Source organism: Mesocricetus auratus, unplaced genomic scaffold (assembly GCF_017639785.1).
Source record: "Mesocricetus auratus isolate SY011 unplaced genomic scaffold, BCM_Maur_2.0 Super-Scaffold_6730, whole genome shotgun sequence".
Taxonomy (NCBI): domain Eukaryota; kingdom Metazoa; phylum Chordata; class Mammalia; order Rodentia; family Cricetidae; genus Mesocricetus; species Mesocricetus auratus.
In genome coordinates, this window is record NW_024429184.1 from 116,811,500 (window position 1) to 116,837,535 (window position 26,036).

At 42.2% G+C, this 26,036-nt stretch overlaps 1 protein-coding gene across 5 annotated transcripts in view; it reads left to right on the plus strand.

The window, feature by feature from the left end:
• The window catches only part of Diaph1 (diaphanous related formin 1), an 84,431-nt gene that overhangs the window by 23,678 nt on the left and 34,717 nt on the right, over positions 1-26,036 (plus strand). For 3 of the 5 annotated variants that reach the window (XM_040741895.1, XM_040741896.1, XM_005069213.4), the window contains exons 2-18: positions 5,086-5,112; positions 6,480-6,635; positions 7,813-7,914; positions 8,247-8,377; positions 8,730-8,816; positions 9,767-9,830; positions 10,959-11,098; positions 13,719-13,827; positions 15,041-15,151; positions 15,300-15,418; positions 16,093-16,209; positions 17,181-17,296; positions 18,501-18,565; positions 20,175-20,354; positions 20,993-21,649; positions 22,329-22,443; positions 22,821-22,829. In XM_040741895.1, the coding sequence (XP_040597829.1) occupies positions 5,086-5,112; positions 6,480-6,635; positions 7,813-7,914; positions 8,247-8,377; positions 8,730-8,816; positions 9,767-9,830; positions 10,959-11,098; positions 13,719-13,827; positions 15,041-15,151; positions 15,300-15,418; positions 16,093-16,209; positions 17,181-17,296; positions 18,501-18,565; positions 20,175-20,354; positions 20,993-21,649; positions 22,329-22,443; positions 22,821-22,829 (2,305 nt within the window). The remainder of the gene's footprint in view (positions 1-5,085; positions 5,113-6,479; positions 6,636-7,812; positions 7,915-8,246; positions 8,378-8,729; positions 8,817-9,766; positions 9,831-10,958; positions 11,099-13,718; positions 13,828-15,040; positions 15,152-15,299; positions 15,419-16,092; positions 16,210-17,180; positions 17,297-18,500; positions 18,566-20,174; positions 20,355-20,992; positions 21,650-22,328; positions 22,444-22,820; positions 22,830-26,036) is intronic. The other 2 variants (XM_021226664.2, XM_005069214.4) reach the window with 2 other exon arrangements.

Here is a 26,036-nt window from a genome sequence, read left to right on the forward strand (position 1 = left end):
AACCCACAGCCTCCTTAGTGTTGGGATTCAGGCACGTACCATTATTTCCAATTTGAGTCTTATTTTGGTGTAAGATCCGTGTCTATATTTTATTAGATGTAGATATCTTATAAACTTTAGAATCAATTTGTTGTTAATCTCAGAATAACTTGAGATTTAGTTTAGCTTTTTTGTTTAGTTGTTTTGGTTTGGGTTTTTGAGACAGGGTTTCTCTGTGTAACAGCCCTGACTGTCCTGGAACACAATCCATAGTTCAGCCTGCTCTTGAACTCACAGAGATCCCTCTGCCTCTGCTTTCCAAGTGCTGGGATTAAAGGCATGCATCACCACAACCTGGCAGTTAGGATTGTTTTTAATCTTTAAATCAAATTTGGAGAAACTGATTCTAAAATAATCGAGTCTTCCTGTTCATGAATATATAACATCCCTTTATTTATTTATTTCCATGATTTTATGATTTTAGATCTTGTACATACTTTGTAAGGTTTATGCCTAGGGATTTTATTTTAGACAGTGCTGGTGGGAATGGTTTTATGTTTGAAATATCATGTTGAATTTCTTCATTGCTGCTCTTTTTAATTTTTAGATTATTTCATTTTATGTGCATGAATGCTTTACCTGCATGTGCCTGGTGGACTGTGTAGGCCAGAGTGATTGAATCCCCTGGACCTTGCTTTAGTCCCTTAGTTGGAAAGGACTCTTGGGGATATTCTTACTCTTTTCCTGATCTTCGATGCAGTCTTTAGACTGTCATAATTTGTTGTTGGTTTTTTTTTGGGGGGGGGTTTCGAGACAGGGGTTCTCTGTATTGTTTTGGAGGCTGTCCTGGAACTTGCTCTGTAGACCAGGCTGGCCTTGAATTCACAGAGATCCGCCTGCTTCTGCCTCCCTAGTGCGTCACCAACGCCCGGCTGACTGTCATAATTAATTGTAATGCTGACTGTAGGGGTTTGTGTTGTTTGTTGGTAGATACCTTATCAAGTTGAAGAAGCTCTGTATTTCTGGGGCTGTTGATAACTTTCTCAGGAGATATTTAATCTGTATTTAGAGTCCATAAACAAATGGAAAGGTAGGTATAGAGCTTCAGGTATTTTAAACATAGTAATAGTAAAATGTTTATTTTTGGGGTTAAAATTATTTATTTTTATGTTTGTTTTGGTTTGTTTTGTTTTGGTTTGGTTTGGTTTTCCTAGACAGGGTTTCTCTGTATTGTTTTGGAGACTGTCCTGGAACTCGCACTGTAGACCAGGCTGGTCTTGAACTCACAGAGGTCCGCCTGCCTCTGCTTCCCGAGTGCTAGGATAAAAGGCGTGCGCCACCAACGCCCGGCTTTAAAATTATAATTATATGTATTGCACTACATATGCATAGTGGCTCTGGTAGTGGACAGTGGTACGCTGGGTGATCTTCTTAGAGACTAGCTCAGTAGCTTTAGGACCCCCCACCTTTGAGAAGTTTCTTCCAGCCTTCTGCCCTGTGTAAAAGGCTGGTTTGGTGGGGCTCTGAGGGTTTCAGGGGAAGTGTGCTGAGTGTTTGCCACAACTGTGCAAATCCAGAGGCCATCTGTTTACCCTTTTCTGAGAGTAAACTTGTAGATTGCTGCTGTTGCGTAGTTTTCCAGTGGCACTGTGGGGTGCCTAGGGATTTAACTACTGGAGTAGCTTTCTCCTAGTCTTGAGTTAGCACCCCCCTTCCTCCCTTCTTTCTTTTTTTTGGGGGGGGGGGTTCAAGACAGGGTTTCTCTGCATAGCCCTGGCCGTCTTGGAACTCACTGTGTAGACCAGGCTGGCCTTGAACTCAGATCAGCATGTGCCACCATCCCTGGCTTGTTTATTATCTTTTACCTAGAAGTTATTAATCTCATCATGAACCGGATCTTCTTTGCTGTCTTAAGATTTTATTTACCTCAGTATTTGTTTCCTTCAGCCTCTGTTTTTGTAGAGAGCAGAGACAGCAAGTGTGATGCGGGGGGGCTGACAGTGAGGTTTGCACATCACTAGGAGCAGGAGTGCTTAGAGTGGGTAGAGATTAGTCTTGAAGGCGGAGGGACTCGGAGGTACCTCTAGCACAAGTGCACCTCTAGTAGTTTTGTCCCTCGGAGTGCATGTTTCGGTTCTTTGACTTCTTGTGATCTAAGAATGCCCTTATCTTCTTCATAGACTGCACTAAAACAAAACTGAATAATCTGGGTGGTAACTCAGCAGTTAAAAGCACTAGGAGGGGGCCATTCAGTTCCTGATACCCACAGGAGGCTCACAAACACCTGTGACCCCAGTTCCACAGGATCTAATGCCTCTTCTGCCTTCTTGGACACCAGGCACACACGTGCAGACATTCACACATACATGTAGTATAGGAAAAAATTAAAACTATTTTAAACATTAAACAAAGTCATTTCAAACCCTGTGTATAGAATCTGTAAGATAAAACATGCAGCATTGAGTGAGTAAACCATATTCTCAGGATCCTGTAGTAACAGGTTTCCATTTCAGTAGCTGAGCTTGCTGTTTGTTTGGGTATTTTATTGGATTCAGAAATAGAATTTGGTCTGTTCTGTTATTTGCTTTGTTGGGTGTTGCTGCCCTCTGTTGGATTTTCTTGGGAACTGCAGCTTTTCTGCACGATTTACTTCTGTGGTTCAAGTTGAGCACTGAAACATAGATTATTTTATTGTGTTTCTTTGTTTTAGTATATATTTTTTTGAAACAAGGTCTCATGTATCCCAGTCTTCCCTTGATCTTACTGTGTAACCAAGGATGATGCTGAACTGATTCCCCTGCATCTCCGTGTAAGATTTATGTGGTGTTGGTAGCAAACCCAGAACCCTCCTATAATCCTGGCAAGCATTCTACCAAATGAGTGCATCCCAGGCCTCTAAAAATTATTTTTAAGAATGAGATACATCTCTCATGGTGCTCCAGGAAAACAAGGGAACTGGGCATTTTCTTTCTTTGAAATGAAACGGGAATCAGGCAGAAGAATGTGGGAACAGAGATTTGGGGGCTTCGGGATCTGAAGACTTCTGACCGTGTGACTGATGATTTGCTCCATCTGTCTGGGTGTTGGTTTCTTCAGTGATGGAGTGAAGAGGTAGACAGATGCTGAGGGCGTTCCAAGGGTTGGCTTTTAGGTCCCTGGCTCTACACTCAAGGAACTTTTTAGTCTGGAAGTAAGTAGAGCAGGCAGTCAAAAGAAAATTGTAGCCCACTCTCAATACTGTGAGTCAGACAGGTAGCTATTTTGGAAACACCAGGAAAAGCACCTATCCAAGAGGAGCAATCATCCTGCCAGGCCTGCTAGAGTTAGTATAGTGTAGGCAGAGGGAGGCAGCCGTCTAGGGAAAGGCTGGGATGGTGAGGTGGTGTGAACTGTTTGGGCCTGCAACTAGGTCAGCATGGCCAAAAAATAAGCATTTGAGGGAAGAAGGTTTGTTCAGTGGCAAACCTTGCGGGGAAGGGTAGCAGAGTCACATACCCTGGTAAGGAGTTTGGATGTAAGTTAAAGACAATGAGTTTGTTTGCTTTAGTCTCTTGTAGCCCAGGCTAGTGGGACTCACTCTGTAGCTGAGGGTGACTTTGAATTCATTGTCTTTTCATCTGCTTTCAGGTGCTGGTCCACCACACCCAACTTTACAACTCTTAGATCCAATGTGATGAATGGATATGGGTGAAGCCTCTCTGATGACAGTTGGCTTAGGAAGCAATCTATGAGTATAGCACAGTATCATTAGGAATCATTCCACTGACTTTTATTTATTTATTTACTTATTTTTGCCTTTTGTATTTGGTTCTATCCTATTTCTGGGGTATCTTGCCTCTGAGTCCTGGCCCTCAGGGGTATGGTCTCCAGCTGTGCCAGTCATTGGTTGATCACTCTCATAATTTCTGGTCCATCTTTACCCCAGCTCATCTGGTAGGCAGGACAAATTGTAGGTCTGGTGCCCTTTATAATCTTACATGTTCGTAATGTTTGTGTCAGTGAACTGATGATTCTGTATATTTGTGAGTAGTTGAAAGTTTATTCACTTTCTTTGAGTAGCTGTTTTCTATTACTGGCTATTTAGACTTTCTGTTTCAGTTATCACAATGTCTGTGCATGTTTTTGTTACTTAAGTGCACACTTTAGCAGGGCCGATGCTTACAAACTGCTGTATTGAATTATAAGTATATTCATTTGATTTTACTTGATAATGTTGGCCCAGTGGTTTGTGCTAACCCCTGCAAAGTGTGAGAGAGCTGTTGTTCCTCTAAAACTAGACAGATAAAAAGCTGGGGATCAGACCCCAAATCTTACATACCAGCCTTGAGAATATGAGCTGATAACGTCATTATTATGATCTATTTATTTGTGATGTTTGGAGTCAAACTTAGAGCTTTTGCATGCTAGGCAAGGACTCTTTACCACTGAGCTTTTTTGGTTGTTTGTTTGTTTGTTTGAGACAGGTTTTCTCTGTGTAGCTTTGGAGCCTGTCCTGAACTCACTCTGTAGACCAGGCTGGACTTGATCTTACAAAGATCCGCCAGCCTCTGCCTCTCCATTTCAAGTGCTGGGATTAAAGGCGTGCGCTACCACCGCCCGGCCACCACTGAGCTTTTAACCCATCCTCCTCTCCCTCCCTTTTAAAGTTTTGACAGAGTATCACTATGTTTCTTGGGTCTGCCTTGGATTCCCTCACTAGCCCACACAAATTTTAAACTCACAATACCCCCGCCTTAGCCTACCAAGTAGCTAGGAAGTAGCGGTACAGGCTTGTACAACTAGTCCAGGCTTCAGTGTGATTTTATTTTGTGTTTTCTTGTTTACTAATGAAATTGAACACTTTTCAGAAGTTGGTTAGGCATTGGTTTTAGAATCTGTTCAATTCTCTACTCCCCCACCACCTAAATCTTATGTTACTGTTCTTATAACTTCTCTTGCCCCTTACCAGGGCCTGTACTAAGCCACACCTTGGCAGAAATCTGGTAGCTTAGGGTCTTTCTATTTATTTTCTTTTCCTTTCTCCCTTCAACCATTATGGTGTTTGGGAAGTCCCTTGATATTTCACTGATCTCTTCTTCTTCTTCTTCTCTTCTCTCTGTTTCCTAGACTTTGAAGCGGCTCATGGCAGATGAGGTAAGGAAATATGTATGGGACATGTGCATGTTCTGATTCGTCTTCTCTACTCTTAACACTCACCACGTGTCTGTAACTTTACTTGGAATGGAGCATGGGGTCTAGTGTCAGAGTACCCCAGATCTTTTCTAACCTTGTTTAACCCATTGCATGCTTTCCTTGGTGGGTTTTTTCCCCCTTCCACAGTTGGGCAGTTTCTTTAACTAGAACTCTTCCTGCATTCTAGATGCCACTTGCATCATTTGAAGCCCCACAGTGGTTTTTGTGTGTGTGTGTGTGTGTGTGTGTGTGTGTTGTTTTTGCATACAGTTGCTGATATTTTCAGTGTCGACCTCATAAAGCTGAAGCTTATTGCTTCTTTCACCCCTATCAGACAGGGCCCCTTATGTAAGACCAGGTTAGCCTTGACCTTGATATTGGCCCTGGCTGCCTGAGCTTTGAGCTTCAGGCTCTGGCATGCTGGGATTCCAGGTGTGTGCCACCACACTTAACTCAGTGGCGCTTTTTAGGAGGCAGCTCTGCTCACCATTACACCACCAATGCTGCACTCCTTGGCTGCTCTTTCTACTGTGAGCATTTATACTTAGAGTTTGAGGGTGGCTCATTAGTATTTGTTTAGCAGGGAAATAGCATATGTACCTCTAAAGTAGAAGGGATTTTTTGCTGAGCAGATGTCATGCAAAGAGATTTGAACTCTATTTTAATATCTCAAGTGCCATGGAACAAAAGGAAGAGAAAGGACTAGATCTTGATTCTTAAGACATCTGATGCTTTATCCCTTAAGGCTTATTTATCTTAAATTCTGTGGTCACAGGCACTCTTGAAGGGAAAGATCCTCATGGACCCTAGCACATTTATTATTGGTAGCTAGAAGGAAACAAAGGACATTTTATTGAGATGACTTTGTACATGAGATACTTTTGGTTCTATGCTGCTAAGACGGTTTAGAAATAGCAGAACCGTTGTTTGTTTGTTTGTTTTTTTTTTAGAAAGCTTTTAAATTTTTGTTTGTTTGGTTGTCCTGGAACTCACTCTGTAGACCAGACTGGCCTTGATCTCTCAGATCCACCTGCTCTGCCTCTTGAGTGCTGGGATTAAAGATGTGTGCCACCACACCAGCCTAGAGAGGTTTGAAACCTTAATGCAGCGTTTTCTGTTCCTTACACTTTATTGTAGATGAGAATAAAGTCAGTGTGCTGTGTTAGATCTGAGGAAAAAGGATTTTTTTCTTTTTATGTCATATAAATCTTGACTGCACAAACTAAAACTACTAAGCCAGTGTAAGAGGGTAAAGTGTTGGCCACTTGGTGTTTGGTTTATTAGGTGAGGAGTGTGGATTGCTGCTAATACTTCTTTCTGTTTCATAGCTGGAAAGATTTACCAGCATGAGGATTAAGAAGGAGAAGGAAAAGCCCAATTCTGCTCACAGAAACTCCTCTGCATCATATGGAGACGACCCCGCTGTGCAGCCATTGCACGACATCACAGATGAGCAAGTCCTCGTCTTCTTTGAGCAGATGCTGGTAAGTCGCCTTCCAGTGACGTTGCTGCCTTCCCAGCATGTGCTGATGAGCATTTGTCTGTGGTGGTGGTGGTGGTTTCTAAATGCATGGTCTCTAAGTTGATGTTTACTATGAAGGATTCTAGGCTTAATGTGAAATGTTTTAATATTAAAACCAATGAAATAATGACTAAATATGTAAATTACAGTACGTTAAACTTGGGACTATCTGATTACTGACTACCTAGTTAATGGGTATCTGCCTGGCACTACTCTAGCCACAAAAATGTAGTGTGAGTGGACCAAGCCCTGTGGTAGTATGGTGATCACTTTGAGGCTAAGTCAGAGAATATGAAGTGGGAAAGCATTTACAGTGAGTTCTGTACAAAGAATAAACTGAAGAATACAAAGGCATCATTTGCCTGAGGTCCTCTGCTTAGTGGGAATTTGGAAAGAGAATGCTAAAGCCAGCTCTAAATAGAAGGTCTTTAAAGATTGTATCTGAAGTTGATTTAGTTGTAAGCTATGCATGGTTGTGACTTACTTTGCTGTCTCCAGAAGAGGTGCGCTTTGAGTGGACATTTCTGCAATAACCCAGTTTGGGTAGATTTTGTTAGTGTTGATTTTTTTTTTTAATACCAGCAGCTCTCCAGTACTGGAGAGATGAAGGTCTGCCTTTAATGCAGAAAATATTATGTATGATTTCTTCTCAGTAACATAAAAGAAAATGTATCAAGAGTCCATTGTTTTCCAGGGGAACCATCAGAAGTGTATATATTTTAAAGTGTTCAGTGGTTTAAAGACATAGCTCAATGGTAGAGTGTATGTATACCCAGCATGTATGTCAGCATTTAGGCCTCATGCCAAGGGCGGTGTCTGTGGGAATCTGTACTGAAATGAACTAGATTTTATCCCTGAGGAATTTTTATTGGTTACCATAACTTAAACCTCTAGGAGTCAAGAAAACGTATTTGTTCACTAGTGATTTAATGTGTTCAACTTATAATAAATATCAAACACTAAAAACTTACAAGAGGCAAGGGATCTCTGTGAGTTCAGGACATGCCTGGTCTGCATTGTGAGCTTCAGGCCATCTCGGGGGAGTGAGGGCCTGTTGCCCAAAAAAAAAAAAAAAAAAAACAACAACAAAAAAAAAACTTTACTTTTTTGTCTCTACCTCCCTGTTCCTCCCTTTGTAGGTGGATATGAACCTGAATGAGGAGAAGCAGCAGCCTTTGAGAGAGAAGGATATTGTCATCAAGAGGGAGATGGTGTCCCAGTATTTGCACACTTCCAGTGCTGTAAGCTCTAGGGCACTTGTTTATGCGAGGCAGGCGGCATCCTTATCCCGGACCTGCATGTTCTGCTAGCTTTATAGACTCTTGTGTGCCTCTGTCAACCTGCCTCACCCCATTAGATAAGCCTGCTTTTGAGTTGCCACCTTTCTATACCTTTTTCTCCGACTTAAACACACTCAAGTTCATGAACTATTTATGAATCTCACATAGTTTGGTAGTTTGTGTAATAGGTGTCTGTCCTGGTGTTTTTTTAAACTGTGTTGATGAATATTAGCTCACAACTTATGACTGGGCCCAGTGTTTACTGACCTCTCTCTATATGTGCCTCTTTCCAGGGCATGAACCAGAAAGAGAGCTCTAGATCTGCCATGATGTACATTCAGGAGCTGAGGTCAGGCTTGCGGGATATGCATCTGCTTAGTTGCCTTGAGTCTCTTCGAGTCTCTCTCAACAATAACCCTGTCAGGTGAGAATTCTGAGGTACCAGCAACTTATACTGTAGTTCCCAATCAAAGGAGGCAGAGAAGTATGAGAAAGGTATGGATTGGGAGTAAAGAGTTTCTTTTCTTTTTTTTTTTTCTTTTGGTTTTGGTTTTTCAAGGCAGGGTTTCTCTGTGGCTTTGGAGGCTGTCCTGGAACTAGCCCTTGTAGACCAGGCTGGTCTCAAACTCACAGAGATCTGCCTGCTTCTGCCTCCCGAGTGCTGGGATTAAAGGCGTGTGCCACCACCGCTGTGTAAAGGGTTTCTAGGATAGATTTGGCAATAGCCTTTGTTGGTTTAAGTTGATACTACATTGCCTCTCGTCTATTCCTTACAGTTGGGTGCAGACATTTGGTGCTGAGGGCCTAGCCTCCCTATTGGACATCCTCAAACGACTCCATGATGAGAGAGAGGAAACTTCTGGGTAAGGAATTTTGGGTCTTTATATTTTCTAGGTTGAGGGCCAGAATGGGCTTTGCATTAAGGGAAATAACAGTTAAATTCAGAGTCATGGACTAGGGGAATATGCTGTTAGATGAAAAATGAAGTTTATTGTAGAGGATATTAGAGGGAAGAAGATATATACCAGTAAAGATTATTAGTCCCCAGTTCTTTTTCTGTCTGGAAAGAGGGTCTGATTTTGCCTTCAGCTGTACTGTGATGTGGTTTGGGCCACATTACTCTTGGAGGTCTTTCTTGGAGTATACTTTATTAGTTTGGATTTAGCTTTACAGCAGTCTTCAGGATTAGAATACATTTTTTAATATCATAAACCATTTTAGGCTACTATGCTGCCATCCAAAGTGTCCAATACTTCTGGAATCTTTTCTGAGATACAGTACAGGGATTGGGTCTGTGTATACTTTCTCAGATATGAAGCCTTTCAATTATTAGGCAAGGAGTAATAGATGGGATAGTATCTTGATAGGATTTAGGACCTAGCTGCCTAAAGGGAGTTAAGGGATGGAGTTGTGTTTGCACAGTTAACACACTTTTTAATAGTGTTAGGGTTCAAACTTAGGGCCTTGGACTTGCTAGGCAAGTGCTGTACTATTGAGTTATGCCCAACCCCAAATTGGCAGGTTTTCGATTTAATACTAAGTTCTCACATTACAAGAGTATTCGCCAGTTGATTATTTTTGTTAGTGTTTCTGGGTCAAGTGCTTTGTGATGTAGGGCTGTACTGCCTTTTGACATCACAGCATAATGCTGTCATCTATGAACATTCTGGGCTGTATTCATGACTGTTAGATTCTACTTAGCTGCTAGTTGAAAGCGTTCCTAATGTCCTTGTGTGCAAGATTGAACAATTATATGGAAAGAGGATGTGTTATAAAATAAAGGGGCTTCACTGGTGATGTTTTCTCTGTGCAGAAGCTATGACAGCCGGAACCAGCATGAGATTATCCGCTGCTTGAAAGCTTTCATGAACAACAAGGTGAGATTTCCTGTTTGACCCCAGCCACCATCTAGGTCTTCATGACTTACCTTTGTTAGCAGTCTGCCAGGAGAAGACACTGATGCTCAAGGCTTCAGCTCTCCTTTCTGTGCTGAAACTGTTCTTTACTGCCTCAGACGTGAGCCTCCATGGAATTCTTTCCCCTGGTTCTCATTTTTGTTTCAGAGGGTAGGCTAAGTGTTCGTGTACTTTACATTCTTTTGCTAAGCTTGTTATTTGACCAGTAGCTATTGTTTGGAGATATTTCCTTCCTTGTTTCCCAATCTTAAGAAGTCCAAGTTTCCCTTAAGTTTGTTTGGACTCTTGTTGCTCCTGCTTCCACCTCCCAAGTGCTGGGATTACAGGTGTATGCCAGTATGCCATTTCTTCCAGAATATTCATTCATTTAAAAATTTTTATTTTATTTTTGAAGACAGGGTCTGACCTCACTATACAGCCCTGGGCATACTGGAACTCCCTATGTAGACATGAAATTTTGTTGTGTGTCTTAGGAAATTTACTTTGTTGTAATTGTCTCTGTTCACCTGTTATTGGGAAAACATTCTTTACTCCTGTGCTAGTTTCTAGAGTCCACAAAGTGGGTGTCTTAAACAACAAAAATTCATTGTCTCAGTTCTGAAGGATGAAAGTCCAAGATCCCATGTTAGCAGGGTAGGTTCTTTCTGAGGCTGGGAAGGAGAATGTGGTCTGTGTTCCCTCCTGTTTTTTAGTAGGTCACTGACACTGCTTTATGGATGCATATTCTTATTTCTGCTTTGTGTTCTTGTGATGTTCCCTCTCATTCTTCCTCCCTCCCTCCCTCCCTTCCCTCCTTCCCTCCATCCCTCCCCCTCTCTCTCATGTAGAGTGTAGATTTCCTCCCTTGTATAGGGACCAGGCATACTGGATTAAGAACCTGCCTTACTTTAGTGTGGCTTCATTGTCATTTAGCTAATGGTATCTGCAATGACTATATCCCAAGGGGATCCATTTTAGGGTTATAGGGGGTTAACATTCTTACATGTATTTAAGTATTTAAGTAACGTTCTACTTAACAAAAAATTGTAAACATGTCCTTGTTTGTGTGTGTTGTCGCTAAGCCTCCCTCCTTTGTTCTTGTCTGACCAGTTTGGAATCAAAACCATGTTGGAGACAGAAGAAGGAATCCTACTGCTGGTCAGAGCCATGGACCCTGCTGTTCCCAATATGATGATTGATGCAGCTAAGTTGCTGTCTGCTCTTTGTATCCTACCACAGCCAGAGGACATGTATGTGACCTGAGCCATAACTATTTCTCCATTCTCATTTTACTATCTTGTAGCACAGAGGAAAGATATTTCAGTGTCCTCTTGGTCTTAGAGGCCATATTTCTTCTCAGAAGTGAATGTTAGGATTTTAATGCAGGTAGAGTATTTGAAGATCCACCATACGTCAAACAGAAACTTTTGATACCATCATGATACTACAAGTAGGAAATTCCATACTGTGAAACTTGGTTATGTGTACATTAATATTAGCAATGCTGTATAAAATTACCTTTGGGCTATAAGGTATTTGAAATAAGAGTTTCATGTTTAGGCTTGAATATCATCCTCAAGATAAACTCATTTTGTATATGCAACTATTCCAAAGTATCTTTTAACTATAAGACATGATTTAAAGCATTTCGAACAAGGATAATCAAGCTAATTTAAGAAAAGATTGTAGCTGGCAAGATAACTCTGAGTAAAGGCACTTCAGGACCCACCATAGTAGGAGAGAATGAATCCTAGTAACTCTGACCTCCATGAACACATGTCATAACACACACATGCACACACATGTACACAAATACAAATGTAATCCTTTAACTAATAAAAGGAAAGGTCAGTGAAATGGCTCAGAGGGTATAGGCACCTGCTGCTAAGCATTATGACCTGAGTTTAATTCCAGTGACCTACTTGACAAATGGGAAAACTGACTCCCACAAGTTGTCCTCTGATTAATGGATGTGCATGCACATGTCCATGTACGCGTACACACACACACACACACACACACACACACACACACACACACACACACACGAATTTAAAAAATGTAACCTTCCTAAATGATGATGACTGATGTGAGTGTCCATTGAAGTCTAATAAGAGGACAGAGAGATGACTTAGGGGTTGTTCTTGTAGAGGACCCAGGTTCTCTTCCCAGCACACTCATGATGGCTCACAAGTATCTGTTACTTCACATCCAGGAAATCCAATGTCCTTTCCTCATACCTGGGCATCAGGCATGCACATGACACACAGGCAGAACACTCACCTAAGTAATACATTTTAAAACAAGAAGGAGTACTAGGCTTATATCTTAGGGTTACTGTTGCTGTGATGAAACACCATGACCAAAAGCAGCTTGGGGAAGAAAGGGTTTATTTGGCTTTCATATCTCGATTTGCAATCCATTGAGGGAAGCCAAGGCAGGAACTCAAACAGGGAAGGAACCTTGCAGGCAGAAGCCTTGGAGAGAAGCTGCTTACTGGCTTGCTCAGCCTGCTTTCTTATAGAACCCAGCACCACCAGCCCAGGGGTGGTCCCATCTACTATGGGTTGGGCCCTCCCATATCAATCACTAATTAAGAAAATTCCTGGCAGGCTTGCCTATAGCCCATCTTATGGAAGTGTTTCCCAGTTGAAGTTCCCGTCTCTCAAATGAATCTAGCTTATGTCAAGTTGATATAAAAACCAGCCAGCTTAGCTTATCTGCTGCATCTTTATTAATATCTGTCTTGCTCGGAACAAAGGTTTTTTATTGTCATATATATATTTAATTTTAGAAGCAGCCCATTTTCTTAATAGTCCAATCCTATTAAAAGTATATGAAGTAAAAATTTAAAAGTCCATTCCTTTCCCAAATCCTGCTTTGAAAGAACCATTACTAATGGCTCACCTAAACATTCTGTCTCCTTGATTCTTTGAGATCTTGCAGTCTTAGAGCTGAGAAGTGACAGTTTATGCCCACAAACTATTACATGTATAGAACAGATTTAGTTTTCTTGGAAGTGTTGGTTTAACAAAAGTAAAATCATACCCCCTCTTTTTTCCCAGCTCTTCCCCTTCTCTTTAGGTATTGTAAGGCAGAGTTGTTTTGTAGTAGGATTGGCCACAAACTCATTATATATAGTCCAGGCTAGACATGTGTGATTCTCTTGTCTCAGCCTCCCAAGTCCTGGGATTACCTGTGTGTGCCACCATATTCAGCCGCAACTGGGTTATTTTTATTTATCAGTAGATTTTGGACGTCATTCTTTTTTTTTTAAGATTTATTTATTGATTATGAATACAACATCCTGCCTCCATGTATGTCTGCACACCAGAAGAGGGCAACAGATCTCATTATGGATGGTTGTGAGCCACCACGTGGTGCTGGGAATTGAACTCACTATTTCTAGACTTTAGGTATACTTAAGCAGATTCTGACTTTGTAGATGATACGAATTTCTTTTCCATTACCAATGATGTCATAACAAACATCTTTATACATAGTTTCTATTACATTTATGCATTTATATTGGATAGATTTCTAGAAGTGGACCACTTGTAATGTGTATTAGAAATTGATTAGTACTCTTATTATTAAATGGTCCTTAAGAAGAGTAATTTATATTTTGTAGCTCAGAGGTATTAATTTTGTATTCATGGTTAGGATTCTAGGAAGGGTTTTAGGAAATTACTTTCTCAAAAGATACTCCTTTGCTTTTATTGGATTCTAGTGTCTGTGGGGGCTAAGAGAATGATTTCAGAAACCTGGAGCATTGATAATGTCTTGTTTCCTAATTGGTTTATTTCCTGTCATTCTGTCCATGTCTGTGTCAGTGCACCTGGGTCATTCTCTTTTCTTTATCTTGGACAGGAATGAACGAGTTTTGGAGGCAATGACAGAGAGGGCTGAAATGGATGAGGTTGAGCGCTTCCAGCCACTGCTGGACGGACTAAAAAGTGGGACCTCAATTGCACTCAAAGTATGTGTATACACCCTTAAAACTGCGCAGGCAATAGAGTAGAATAGAATTCAAAATGGAAAGACCAGAGTTCATTTGTTGCTCATTTTCCTATGGTGTGGGGAATTGAACCTAGGGCTTTTCTTATGTTGAGTAAGTCTCCTACTTCTGATCCACCACTGAACAAGGAGCTAGAAGCCCCTTTTCATTTTTTATTTTGAGATATTTTTATTTTGTATTATAGTTGGGACTGGCTTTAGACTCACTGTATAGTCCAGGCTAGACATGTCTGATCCTCTTACCTCTCAAGTTCTGGGATTACACATGTGTTAGTTGTTCAGGCAAGCATTGGTGATCTTCCTGTCTGCTGAAGCACAGGTCTATACCACCATGTCTAAATATCATTTAGCCTTTTAATAGACTTTATATGGGCTAGAGAGATAATTCATCGGTTAAGAACATATACTGCTCTTCCAGAGGGCCAAGTTCAATTCCCAGCACCCTTCAGACAGCTCACAACTCTCTGTAACTCCAGCTCCAGGGGTACCTGAAAACTCTGGCCTCTCTCTCTCTCTCTCTTTTTTTTTTTTTTTTTTTTTTGTTTTGTTTTGTTTTGTTTTGTTTTGTTTTGTTTTGTTTTTGAGACAGGGTTTCTCTGTGTAACAGTTCTGGCTGTCCTGGAACTTGCTTTGTAGACCAGGCTAGCCTTGAACTCAATAAGGTCCACCTGTCTCTGCCTTCTGAGTGCTGGGATTAAAGGCGTGCGCCACCACCACCAGGTGCTCTGGCCTCTTTGTATACTGGCATTCATGTTTGCATTCACACACACACACACATTAATGCACACATAATTGAAAATAATGGAAGTTTTTAATAAAAACAATTAGAGTGATTCTCAGCTGTGTTTTTTGTATTTTAGTGTTTTTTTTTCTCTTCTGAAGAAAATGATTTTTTCTTTAAAAAACAAAGAACTGCTTTTTTTCTCCTTGTGATATTGGGGGGATAAACCAGTTATTTATTATCACCTTAGGAAAGTCAAGGTTAGATCCTTGGATTCATTTATACACTGAGTACTCCAGACTTGCACTAAACAATGTTTTGTTGCTCTAGTAAAATAGTGTTTCCTATAGTTTTTATTATGTATCCTTTATGGAGCTCCAGGATGTATATAAATAGTGGAATCCTTATCTATAAGACTTAATGTTGACAAAGCAGCTGAATTTGCATATTTCAGGTGGGATGCCTACAGCTGATCAATGCTCTCATCACTCCTGCAGAAGAACTTGACTTCCGAGTTCACATTCGAAGTGAACTGATGCGCTTGGGGCTGCAGCAGGTGTTGCAGGTAAGATAAAATGTTTCATTAGAAAGGCTGGGTTGCTCATACAGCCCCAATCATCCCTGAGGCGATTCTGGTTTTCAACTTAAACACTAGGTTGGGAGGTTTGGATTTCTAGGCCATAGGACTCCCTGATTTCCTGTGTCGTTGCCAGGAGCTTCGGGAGATTGAAAATGAGGATATGAGAGTACAGCTGTCCGTGTTTGATGAGCAAGCGGAGGAAGACTTCTTTGATCTGAAGGGACGGCTGGATGATATCCGCATGGAGATGGAATATCCTTTTGTGACTGATGACTGAATTACCCAGTAGTGTGGGAAATGACCTAGAACCGGGCATAAGGCTGGGTGTGGTGGCACGTGCCTTGCATTTGTCCTCGAGCACTTAGGGAGAATATCTTGAGTTTGAGGACAGCCTGGTCTGCATAGTTGAGTTCCAGACCATCTTGGGCTACATAGAGAGACTCTGTCTCAAAAATATTTTTAATAAATAAAGCTGACATCTTCCTATTGCTGTCCAGAATAGACAAGAAAAGCCAGTAAAAGTAATCTTTTTTAGCATGAAAGCATCCATTAGCCTGGCAGTCAGTGTTGTTATGAAGTGACAGATGTCACAGCCAGATTCTCTCACATCCATCCAAATCTGTGTGTTTCCTAGCACATGGTAACTTACTGAGATGGGTGCTATGTAGAACTCTGGACTGATAAGCAATATTACTATTGGTATTTGATTACCTGCCGCAGGTAACTTTGAGGTGGTTCTATTTTTAGCTTCTGTCTTAGATCTTCAAGCTAAGTACTAGGAACCCTGTGTCTGGATAGTAGCACTCTTGGTTAAAGAAACTAGTGATGTTTTAGGAACAGCTCTTAGAGTGGAAGTGGCATCTTGCTACTTTCTCTTGAGTAAGCCACTTGTCAAACATCTGATTTCCTTAGCCTGTCCTTTCTACTGACTTTGGTGAAGTCTTCCAGATTCTTTTAAATACGGTGAAAGATTCAAAGGCAGAGCCACACTTCCTGTCCATCCTGCAGCATCTCTTACTGGTCCGAAATGATTATGATGCCAGGTAAGCAGCATCTTTAAATTCAAAGATTGTTCTAGAAAGTTTAAAAAGAAATGAAAGACTGTGGGTTAGGTTCATTAGTCACAGATCTAAAGGAAGTTATCAGCTGCTTTAATTCAGTTGAAAGGCACCTCTTTGGAATAGGTCATTGTATATTAAGTAAAATGTCCTTAGAAAGGAATGTGTAAGCTGGGTAAGGATGACAGTAAAGAGAGATGGTGACCTCAAATTCTTCCTGGCTGCCTAGAAGTAGACATCAGCAGTAGCACAACAAGAAGGATCATAAGAATCAAGTCTGAGTGTTTATTTAGATATGTAGTATTGGCACTGGGATGCAGATATTAAGAGAGTATGTTGGAGCCGGGCGTTGGTGGCGCACGCCTTTAATCCCAGCACTCGGGAGGCAGAGGCAGGTGGATCTCTGTGAGGCCAGCATGGTCTACAAAGCGAGCTCCAGGACAGCCTCCAAAGCCACAGAGAAACCCTGTCTCGAAAAACTAAAAAAAAAAAAAAAAAAAAAAAAGAGAGAGAGAGAGAGAGAGAATGTTGGGATGGAGGGATGGCTCAGCAGTTAAACATGCATTCACAAAGCACCCATAATTCTTCTGACACTGTGACCTCCACGGTCCATGGACACTTTTCTACACAGATACACATCTTTATTGTGTGTGTGTGTGTACATGCATGTCGGCATTCATGTTTTCCACATGCTGAGAACATGTTTTACCACTGGCCTACAGCTCCGGATTGTAGGAGCTGTTGAATATCTGAAGTAGAAAGGATAAAAGCTGATATAGACAAGGAGAATTCCCTAGCACAACAGTGATGCTTCTATTAGCTTCACCAAACTCTTTTTAGAATACTTATTCTTAATTCTTTTTATTGTCAAAGCAGTTAACTTTTCTTGCTCCAAAATACTTCTAGAAGTTACATTTTTATTTCCTTTTGATAAGTCCGTTTTGTTTCTTTCATAGGCCACAGTACTATAAATTGATTGAAGAATGTATCTCTCAGATAGTGCTACATAAGAATGGGACTGACCCTGACTTCAGGTGCCGGCACCTCCAGATTGATATTGAGGGATTGATTGGTAAGCACGCTTTCCTACGTGGCTCCTTACAACACTCGGTGCTTCTACCCTTTGTTTCCTTCTTCAGTGAAAGAGGAATCATTCTTGTCCCTACTTTTGTTTCTCAGTATACTCTCTTTGCTAGGATTACATAGTCTCCTTAGTTTATTCCTGCACAAATTGGAAATCTTGCCCTTTCTTATATCCATTTTTTGCAGAGACCAGCTGTTTTCTGACCCTGCTGGTTTCAGAATCACAAATGTCACACAGGCATTCTTCATGTGATTGCCTTACCCTGCACTTATAAATCATAGCTTGAGGGCCAGCACGGTGCATGCAAGCCTGAGGACCCGAGTTTGTGTCCCAGATTCCATGTAGTGGCAAAGAATCACTCTTGACAGTTGTCATCTGACTTCCACACATACTACATACACATGCCTATACACACAAAAAAGTAAAACAACTATATACATAAAATTTCAAAGGGAGTGCAAATTATATTTAATTGAAACTTGGATTTCTTGTTTTAGTATAGAACATTAAGAGTAACAGCAACTAAAGGACAGACAACTAACTAAGCCAGGTGGTGGTGGCCATGCCTTTAATGCCAGCACTTGGGAAGCAGAGGCAGGCAGTGGATGTCAGTGAGTTCAAGGCCAGCCTGGTCTACAAAGCAAGTTCTAGAACACCAGGAATGTTACCCAGAGAAACCCTGTCTTAAAAACATGTAAAAAAAAAAAAAAAAAAAAAAAAAAAGGAGGGCTGGAGAGATGGCTCAGCACTGACTGTTCTTTCAAAGGTCCTGAGTTCAATTCCTGGCAACCACATGGTGGCTCACAACCACCTTGAATGAGCTCTGATGCCCTCTGCTGGCATGCAGGCAGAAGATTGAATACATAATAAAGAAATAAAATATTAAAAAACATTGCTTTTTAAAAAAGGGGGGGCCGGAGAGATGGCTCAGAGGTTAAGAGCACTGATTGCTCTTCCAGAGGTCCTGAGTTCAATTCCCAGCAACCACATGGTGGCTCACAACCATCTACAATTCAATCTGGTGCCCTCTTGTGGTATGTAGGCAGAACACTGTATAAGTAATAAATAAATAAATCTTAAAAAAAAAAAAAAAAAAGGACAGACAACTGCCCTTGAGTATGGGTGCAGGTTTGGGGAACTAAGAACTTTACTTACTGAGTTGTTTTCGGATCACATTGTTTTTTCTTTTCAGATCAAATGATTGATAAAACAAAGGTGGAAAAGTCCGAGGCCAAAGCTACAGAGCTGGAAAAAAAGGTATGTATGAGGGGATCAGTGCTAGATTGCTTGCTTATTGTGTGAGAAAAGTTAGGTTCAGTTTTTAGTGTTATCCGCAAATATGCATATATGGAAAACAAACATACACACAAGTAAATTTGAGGTATATATTTTTCTTTGAAGATAATTGTTTTTTGACATGTGAGACAGTATTGTCTGTGATATTTTGAAAGCCTTCAGAATCTAAAGGTTCCTATGAGGAAATCTTGTTAGTGGGGAGAGGGTGTTGATGAGAAATGAGATGCAGGCAAGCCAGCAAAGAGATGATTCTCCATGTAAGTGTGCATTTTAAGTCTTACTCCAGGACAGTAGGAACTGGGATACTCCTGTGGCTGGGATCGGGCAAGGCAGCTGTCCTGGTTAGTCTTAGTTAGGGTTACTGTCACTGTATTGAAACACCATGACCAAAGGCAACTTATGGGGGAAAGGGTTTATTTCACTCACAGCTCCATGTAACAGTTCATCAGAGGCAGCTGAGGCAGAAACCTGGAGGCAGGAGCTAATGCGTAGGCCATGGAGGGTGCTACTTACATGGCTTGCTCAGCCTGCTTTCTTAAAGAAGCCAGAAACCCCAGACTGCAGAGGTGGTCCTGCCTATGTGCTGAGCCCTCCACATCAATCACTGATTAGGAAATGCCCTACAGACTTGCCTACAGCCCAATTTTACCAGGACATTTTCTTTCTTTCTTTTCTTTTCTTTTCTTTTCTTTTTGAGACAGGATTTCTCTCTGTAGCCTTGGCTGTCCTGGAACTCTTTGGATCAGACTGGCCTCGAACTCTGCCCTTCTCTGCCTCCTGAGTGCCACCCACCCCCGCCTGTCTATAGGGGCATTTTCTCAGTTGAGGCTCCCTCCTCTCTGATGACTCTAGCTTCTGTCAAGTTGACATAAAACTAACCAGGACATGGTTAAAGGTCTTTGAAAGTTTACATTAGCTGGCTTTGTTTCTAACGATAAATAGGAAGACTGTGAACATGGTCTCTTGTCTCCTCGTCCTTTTACATTAAGGTCAAGATCGATACTCTGGTTTCTCTTCAGATCGTATAAATCTTTCCCTTTTACATTAAGGTCAAGACCATACTGTCCTCTTCCAAGTATTGCTTAGGTGGATCAGTAAGCTCTGTAGTGTAGGTGTTGAGACAAAATAGTAAGTTACAGGAACTAATCCATATGCTCCTATCTGGGATGAACAGAAAGTTTGCTTTCTGTCGCTGTGATCAACACCATCATGCCCTAAAGCAACTTAGAGAGGAAAGGGTGTGCTTCATCTTCCGTTTGACAGTCTGTCATCAAGGGAAGCAAAGGCTGCAGCTTGAAGTAGACACTAGAGGAATGCTGCATACTGGCCTCTTACCATTGGCTTGATCAGGTCTACCTGCCTAGGGATGTCAGAGCCCACAGTAGATCGAACCCTCCTGCACCAGTTAGCAGTTAGGAAGATGCTACACAGACATGACCACAGGCCAGTCTGATCTGAGCAGTTCTTCAGTTGAGGGTCTTCTTCCCAGCTGACTGTAGGTTTGTGTTGTGTTAACAGCTGAGGTGATGATAGAAAGATTGCTGTGAGACTGTTTTCCTTCCTTCTTTAGTTGGACTCAGAGTTAACAGCCCGGCATGAGTTACAAGTAGAAATGAAGAAGATGGAAAATGACTTTGAACAGAAACTTCAGGATCTTCAAGGAGAAAAGGAAGCATTGGATTCTGAGAAGCAGCAGATTGCTACAGAAAAGCAAGATCTGGAAGCGGAGGTGTCCAAGCTGACGGGAGAGGTAATGTCTGAGCAGGACAGCAGCGTGTCTGCAGCTGCCCTGCATAGCTCAGCTGTGCTGGTCATGGGCCACATGGTCATAGGTTCCCTGTGCTAGGGAAGAGCAGCTGCGTCATCAGGTCGACAGTGCGTGTTGTGACAGTCATTTACTGGTTTTAGTCTTGCTTTGGGAGTATAGTGTATAAGACAAAACATTTAGAAAACACAAAAAAATGTAACGAATGATGACAGTTACTTATGGCAGAATCCAGAAATAATTAATGCATTTGGGAGGGAACAGTAATCTACTGGTTTATTTGCCCATCCAACTTAGTTTATGCTTCTGTGACACCTTTGTTCTCCTTTCTCTGCAGTTACAAATGCTTAGATAACCCATAATACTGCTAACTTGATCATTTGTACCGTTGTGGGATTAACTGCATAGCACATACTTTAGTTTTATAGTCGAATAAACTCAAAGAACACTAAAACTAAGAACACGAAGACTTGAGTTTTAGTTTTATTCTACTACTACTATCAGTGAGAAGAATCATGTGATCTGACCACTCAGTCCATCTGTGGTTGTACAGAAAGTTGCTTTCTTAGGTCCTTATCGGCTCCCGTAGTCTTTGAAGTACTTCTTGTGTGCTGCTTCTTTAGGTTGCCAAGCTGTCCAAAGAGCTAGAAGATGCCAAGAAGGAGATGGCTTCTCTCTCTACTGTGGTTGTCCCTCCTTCTGACTCGAGCAGCGCTGCCGCTCCTCCTGCCCCTCCTCTGCCTGGTGGCCCTGGCACTGTTATCCCACCCCCCCCACCCCCGCCTCCTCTTCCTGGCGGTGCCTTCCCACCTCCTGCCCCTCCTTTGACTGGGGTCGCTGCCATCCCCCCGCCCCCTCCTTTGCCTGGAGGTGCTTCTATACCCCCTCCCCCTCCTTTGCCTGGGGTCCCTGGCATACCCCTTCCCCCTCCATTGCCTGGCAGTACTGCTGTACCCCCTCCCCCTCCTTTACCTGGGTCTGCTCCCATCCCCCCGCCCCCTCCTTTGCCTGGAGGTGCTACTATACCAGTTCCACCTCCTTTGCCTGGAAGTGTTGGGCCCCCACCACCACCTCCCTTGCCTGGAGGACCAGGACTGCCTCCCCCCCCTCCCCCCTTACCCGGAGGCCCAGGTATCCCTCCACCTCCACCCGGAATGGGCTTGCCTCCACCACCCCCCTTTGGATTTGGGATTCCTGCAGCCCCAGTTCTGCCATTCGGATTAACACCTAAAAAAGTTTATAAGCCAGAGGTGCAGCTCCGGAGGCCAAATTGGTCCAAGGTAAGTTTTTATCCAACATTAGATCTTAAACTGCTTTTCTTGACTTATTTTTTGTGTGTGCGTAGGCTACCCACTGTTAGGGCTCATATCTGCCCTCAAGTTCTACTTGTGTTTATGGTTTATATAACATCTCTAGTTGAGTTACCACAGAAAGAACTGTGGGCTTTATGTGAAGATATTTTAATTAACCTTACCCTATCTTAACACATCTGGCCTTTACTCTGATGAAACGAGCACTATGGTAGCTGACAGTTGTCACTTCACTCAGTGCAAATGACTGAAATTATGCTTGTGTGCAGCCCACTATGTGTTTGTGGGCCCTGTGGTTGGTCAGGTCAGTCTTTTGCTTCTAGAAACTAAGTTAAATGTAGCCAGATTGATGGGGGAAACAGGGCAAGGAACACTGGAAAAAAGGCTTTAATGCTCGTGGAAATAGAAGATTTGGGATCAGGAGGAAGATCACTGTAACTGGTTTTGATTCTTGAGTAGTTACCAGTAAACATACCAGAAACATCATCTCCTGATCCCCCATGAAGGACACAGACACTGTGTCCTGAGTTAGTCTCAGGCTGGTTGAGTGACTTTTGGAGTCACTTTTGGAGACAATTGGAGTGACTTTTCCAGCACAGGGAGTTCAGAGTTCATCCCAATAGCTCTTACCACCTGTCTGTTTATACAGTTTGTGGCTGAGGACCTTTCCCAGGACTGCTTCTGGACAAAGGTGAAGGAGGACCGCTTTGAGAACAACGAGCTTTTTGCCAAACTTACCCTTGCCTTCTCTGCCCAGACCAAGAGTGAGTGCTCTCCTTAGTTCCAAACAGGGAGAACTTTTTCCTTCCCCGGTGAGGGTAGAATGAGGTTGGGAATAAGAAACATTGACTTTTCCATTCCAAGAAACAGAGAATATTTTTGTATTAGGGGGTTCCTGGGGCTGGGAAAGGGAATTGCTGCTTGTGTTTTGTGCCAGAATACTAACAGTGATACAAGGTACCAAAAGTTCAGCTTTGGCCCCTTTTGATAGTTCTCTTGGATGGGTTATGGTTCTGTCCAGTAGTCTGACAAGCTGGGTGGCTGAACTGCGGCTGTCTACGATAACCAAGATCCATGTAACTCCTGTTCCGTTTCTTTCCAATGCCTCATGCTTTTTCACCCTGGCCCTTGGTTCCTGCAGCTTCCAAAGGTAAGAATGCAAAAGAGCTTTTTAGCTGGGTCTGCTGAGAGAGAAAAGGGTTAGATACGTGTAAAGGAATTTCTCTTAGAGGATGGAAATTGGCTAGCCCCACACCCTCCACAGAGACCTGCAGTGAATCTTATGAAACAGTAGATTGTGCTTCTTCTCTGCTATAGCAAGTGCAGACTGAACAGTTAGAGGTCTTTTCTGGGGTTATATTACCAAACCCCAGTGCTGTGACTTCTAGTCCATGGCTTCTAATACATTCTTTTTTTTTTTTTTAAACCTTCAGTATGCTGTCTTTATTTTAGGATTTCAGATTTTTACCAGGGAAGAGATTTGAGCTCTTAAAATTTGAGACATAAGGAGGATCCAGATCTCTACACTATAATACCGTGTTTACTTTGTTTCTAGTGATGCACACAGAACAAAGACATCAGTAAAAAACCTTGGTCCTTAATCCTTTCAGAAGTAGTTTTGAGTACCAGACTGAATATTGAACCAGTTCAGTGTGCTGTGTTTGGGGGTTGGGGGAGTTCTGTGTGCTGGAAATTGAACCCAGGGTTTTATGCAAAGTACTTTCCACTGAGCTACATTTCCGGCCCCCAGTTTAATTTCAACACTGAAACAAGTGTTGGCTTCCAAATTTCAGTCTTAATACTGATGATACAGACGAAGGAAATAAGTGCTCAGTATTGTGCTCTCAATACTCCATCTCACAAGTGATGTGGAGATATGGTTTGAGTAGTACGTTCAAACCATGACTTTGGAGTTTTGTTCTAGATCTCTGCTTCCCAGAAGTCTGCTTTTCCTGGGAACCTTGGAAAGTTTAAATACCCAGAGACTGCAGCTGCTCTGGCGTGTGACTTCATCCTTTCGTTGACGGAAACGTTAGATCAGGGAAAGCCGGTTAGTTGCTGTGTGTATAGGGTTAGAGAAGAAGCTACGTTCTGATGGTAATGTTTTCAACTCAAGCAAAACTAGTTCAGGCAGAGGAATAAGTTGTACTTATCTACTATAGTAGAGACCCTCCTGAGGTGTTTTCAGCACAGTAGCTGGCTAGTATTGATAGGGAAGTTTGTGGGCATTAAATTTTCTTTATTATTTCCTTACACTCTAGACCTGACTTTCTTTCTGCTGTTTGTTAAATGTGTCTGTGTCCCTGTATGTTGTACTGATACTTAAAAACTCAGTTATATCTATCAACTCCTCTAAGAATGGACAGGGAAGAAAAAAAAAAAAAACAAATCTTCATACCTGCTTCCTGTAGTCAAAGATGCCTCCAACCACTACTCTATTGAAGTTCAAAAATATGTGTGTGTCTGCCGAGCCTTTTGGCATGCACCTATAGTCCCGGTTTCTCGGGAGGATGAAGCAGGTAGGAGTATTGCAGTTCAAGTCTAGCAGGCACTAAGAAGGGCAGCTAAGTGGTAGGGCACTTGACCTGGGGCTCCATCCCAGGAGAAAGGGAAGGGAGAGGAGAGAGAGGAGGAAGAGAGTATGTGTCTCTTACTAAGAGACAGAAACTTACCCAGATATGGGTGTGGCTGCTTCTCCTTCAGATTCACCTTCTTGTTTCTGAGCTCTTTTCTTCCTATAAATCAGGAATTTACATAATCCATTCCCTTCCATCAAGCAAGGCATGCACGGAACTCAGGTTTGGAAGGTGTCACACTTCCACACCCTCACCTTGTCTGCTGTGACCAAGAAAGAGTCATTTATCGTGGGCTCTGGTGATCCTGCCTTCTAACTCCTTGTGCACGTTCAGTAGTTAAATTTTATTTTCATCTTTATTAAAAGAAGCAGTATTCTAATTAGGTTTAGACCAAATCCAGCTTTTTTCTGCAGCTTGTTGCTGTTATACAGCAGTCAGAATGTGGGCAACAGCAGGCAGCTGGTCTTGCCTAACTTTGTTTTGACTTTAGGCTTCAGGAGGGGCCTTTGGAGGGGACAATAATCCCCTTCCCCAGCAAGAACAGAGGGTATTTGCCATTTCCCTGTGACTTTCTTCTGTGCCACCACTAGGTGGCACTCACCCAATTGTATCTTTACAAGTATTCACAAATCTTTTGCTGTTGCTGTTTTTTGAGACAGGGTCTTTAGCACTGGCTGGCCTGGAACTCATAGGAAAGTTTGCCTTTGTGTCCTGAGTGCTGGGATTACAGGTGTGCAGCACTATGCCCAGCTAATGTTAAGAAAATTCACAGCTTCTGCCACTTAAACTTCTAGAATCTAGATTGTGAGAGCTCAGTCTACTTCCCCTGGTCAATGAGTCTCTTGGCAGAAAGATGTCGGTTCTGTCTGTCTCTACAGTTGTATTAGAGCCAGAGGGACTGTCGCACACCTGCTGGGGTGGTTTTCCTGTCTTTGTTAGCTTGTTACAGATTGTGAGGAGTGTGAGGCTGTTATCACAAAGCATTTGCGAAGTTCCTTGCCATCTAAAACCCTAAATCTACCCATTATCTGGGTTTTAAGGGATCTAGCTTATATGATGATATGCCACGTATATTTTGTGTTGTTACCTCTCTCCCCAGTGGTGTAAAATGAGCTTGTAAGTATCCTTTTTCATGCCTTGACATATTGAGGGTCTACAGAATCCGGTATTATGCTAAGTTTTTGTTGCCACAGGAAGCACCACAGTCTCCAATCTTCCATATTTCAGTCTCTTAAGAGTCTGTGTATTTTTTTTATTCTGCCTTCCAACTAAGTGCTCAGAAATATTTTTTGTACTCTCTAGAATTGATGGTCCGTCCTAGCACAACATTGTGTTAGCACTTGACTGCCCTCAACGTTGCTTTCCCTTTTGATCTCTCCTGTTTCCTTCTGTCATCCTCACCCAGTAGACCTAGAGATGGGTTAGTGCCCATTTTGTCCTCTGTCATCACTTCAGACCCTTCTGCTTCCCTACTAGAAACCAACAATTTGGAATCTGAGACCAGTTTATGTCACCCACTTCCCTTTGGGTTACCATCTAATGACCCTAAAATTATTCTTGTTTTCTCCGCAAGCTGAGTTCCTGACCATTCTTCCATGCTACTGCTAATCTAACTTTCTACAATATCATTCTGTGTTAAAAAATTATTTAGTGAGTGCATGGATGTGTGCATGCTGCAGCGCCCATATGGGGTCACAGGGCTTTTAGGAGCCAGTGCTCTTCTCCTGCCTACAGGGCCAATCAAACTCAGGTCTCTACCCATGTGCCACCTCCCAGCCCTG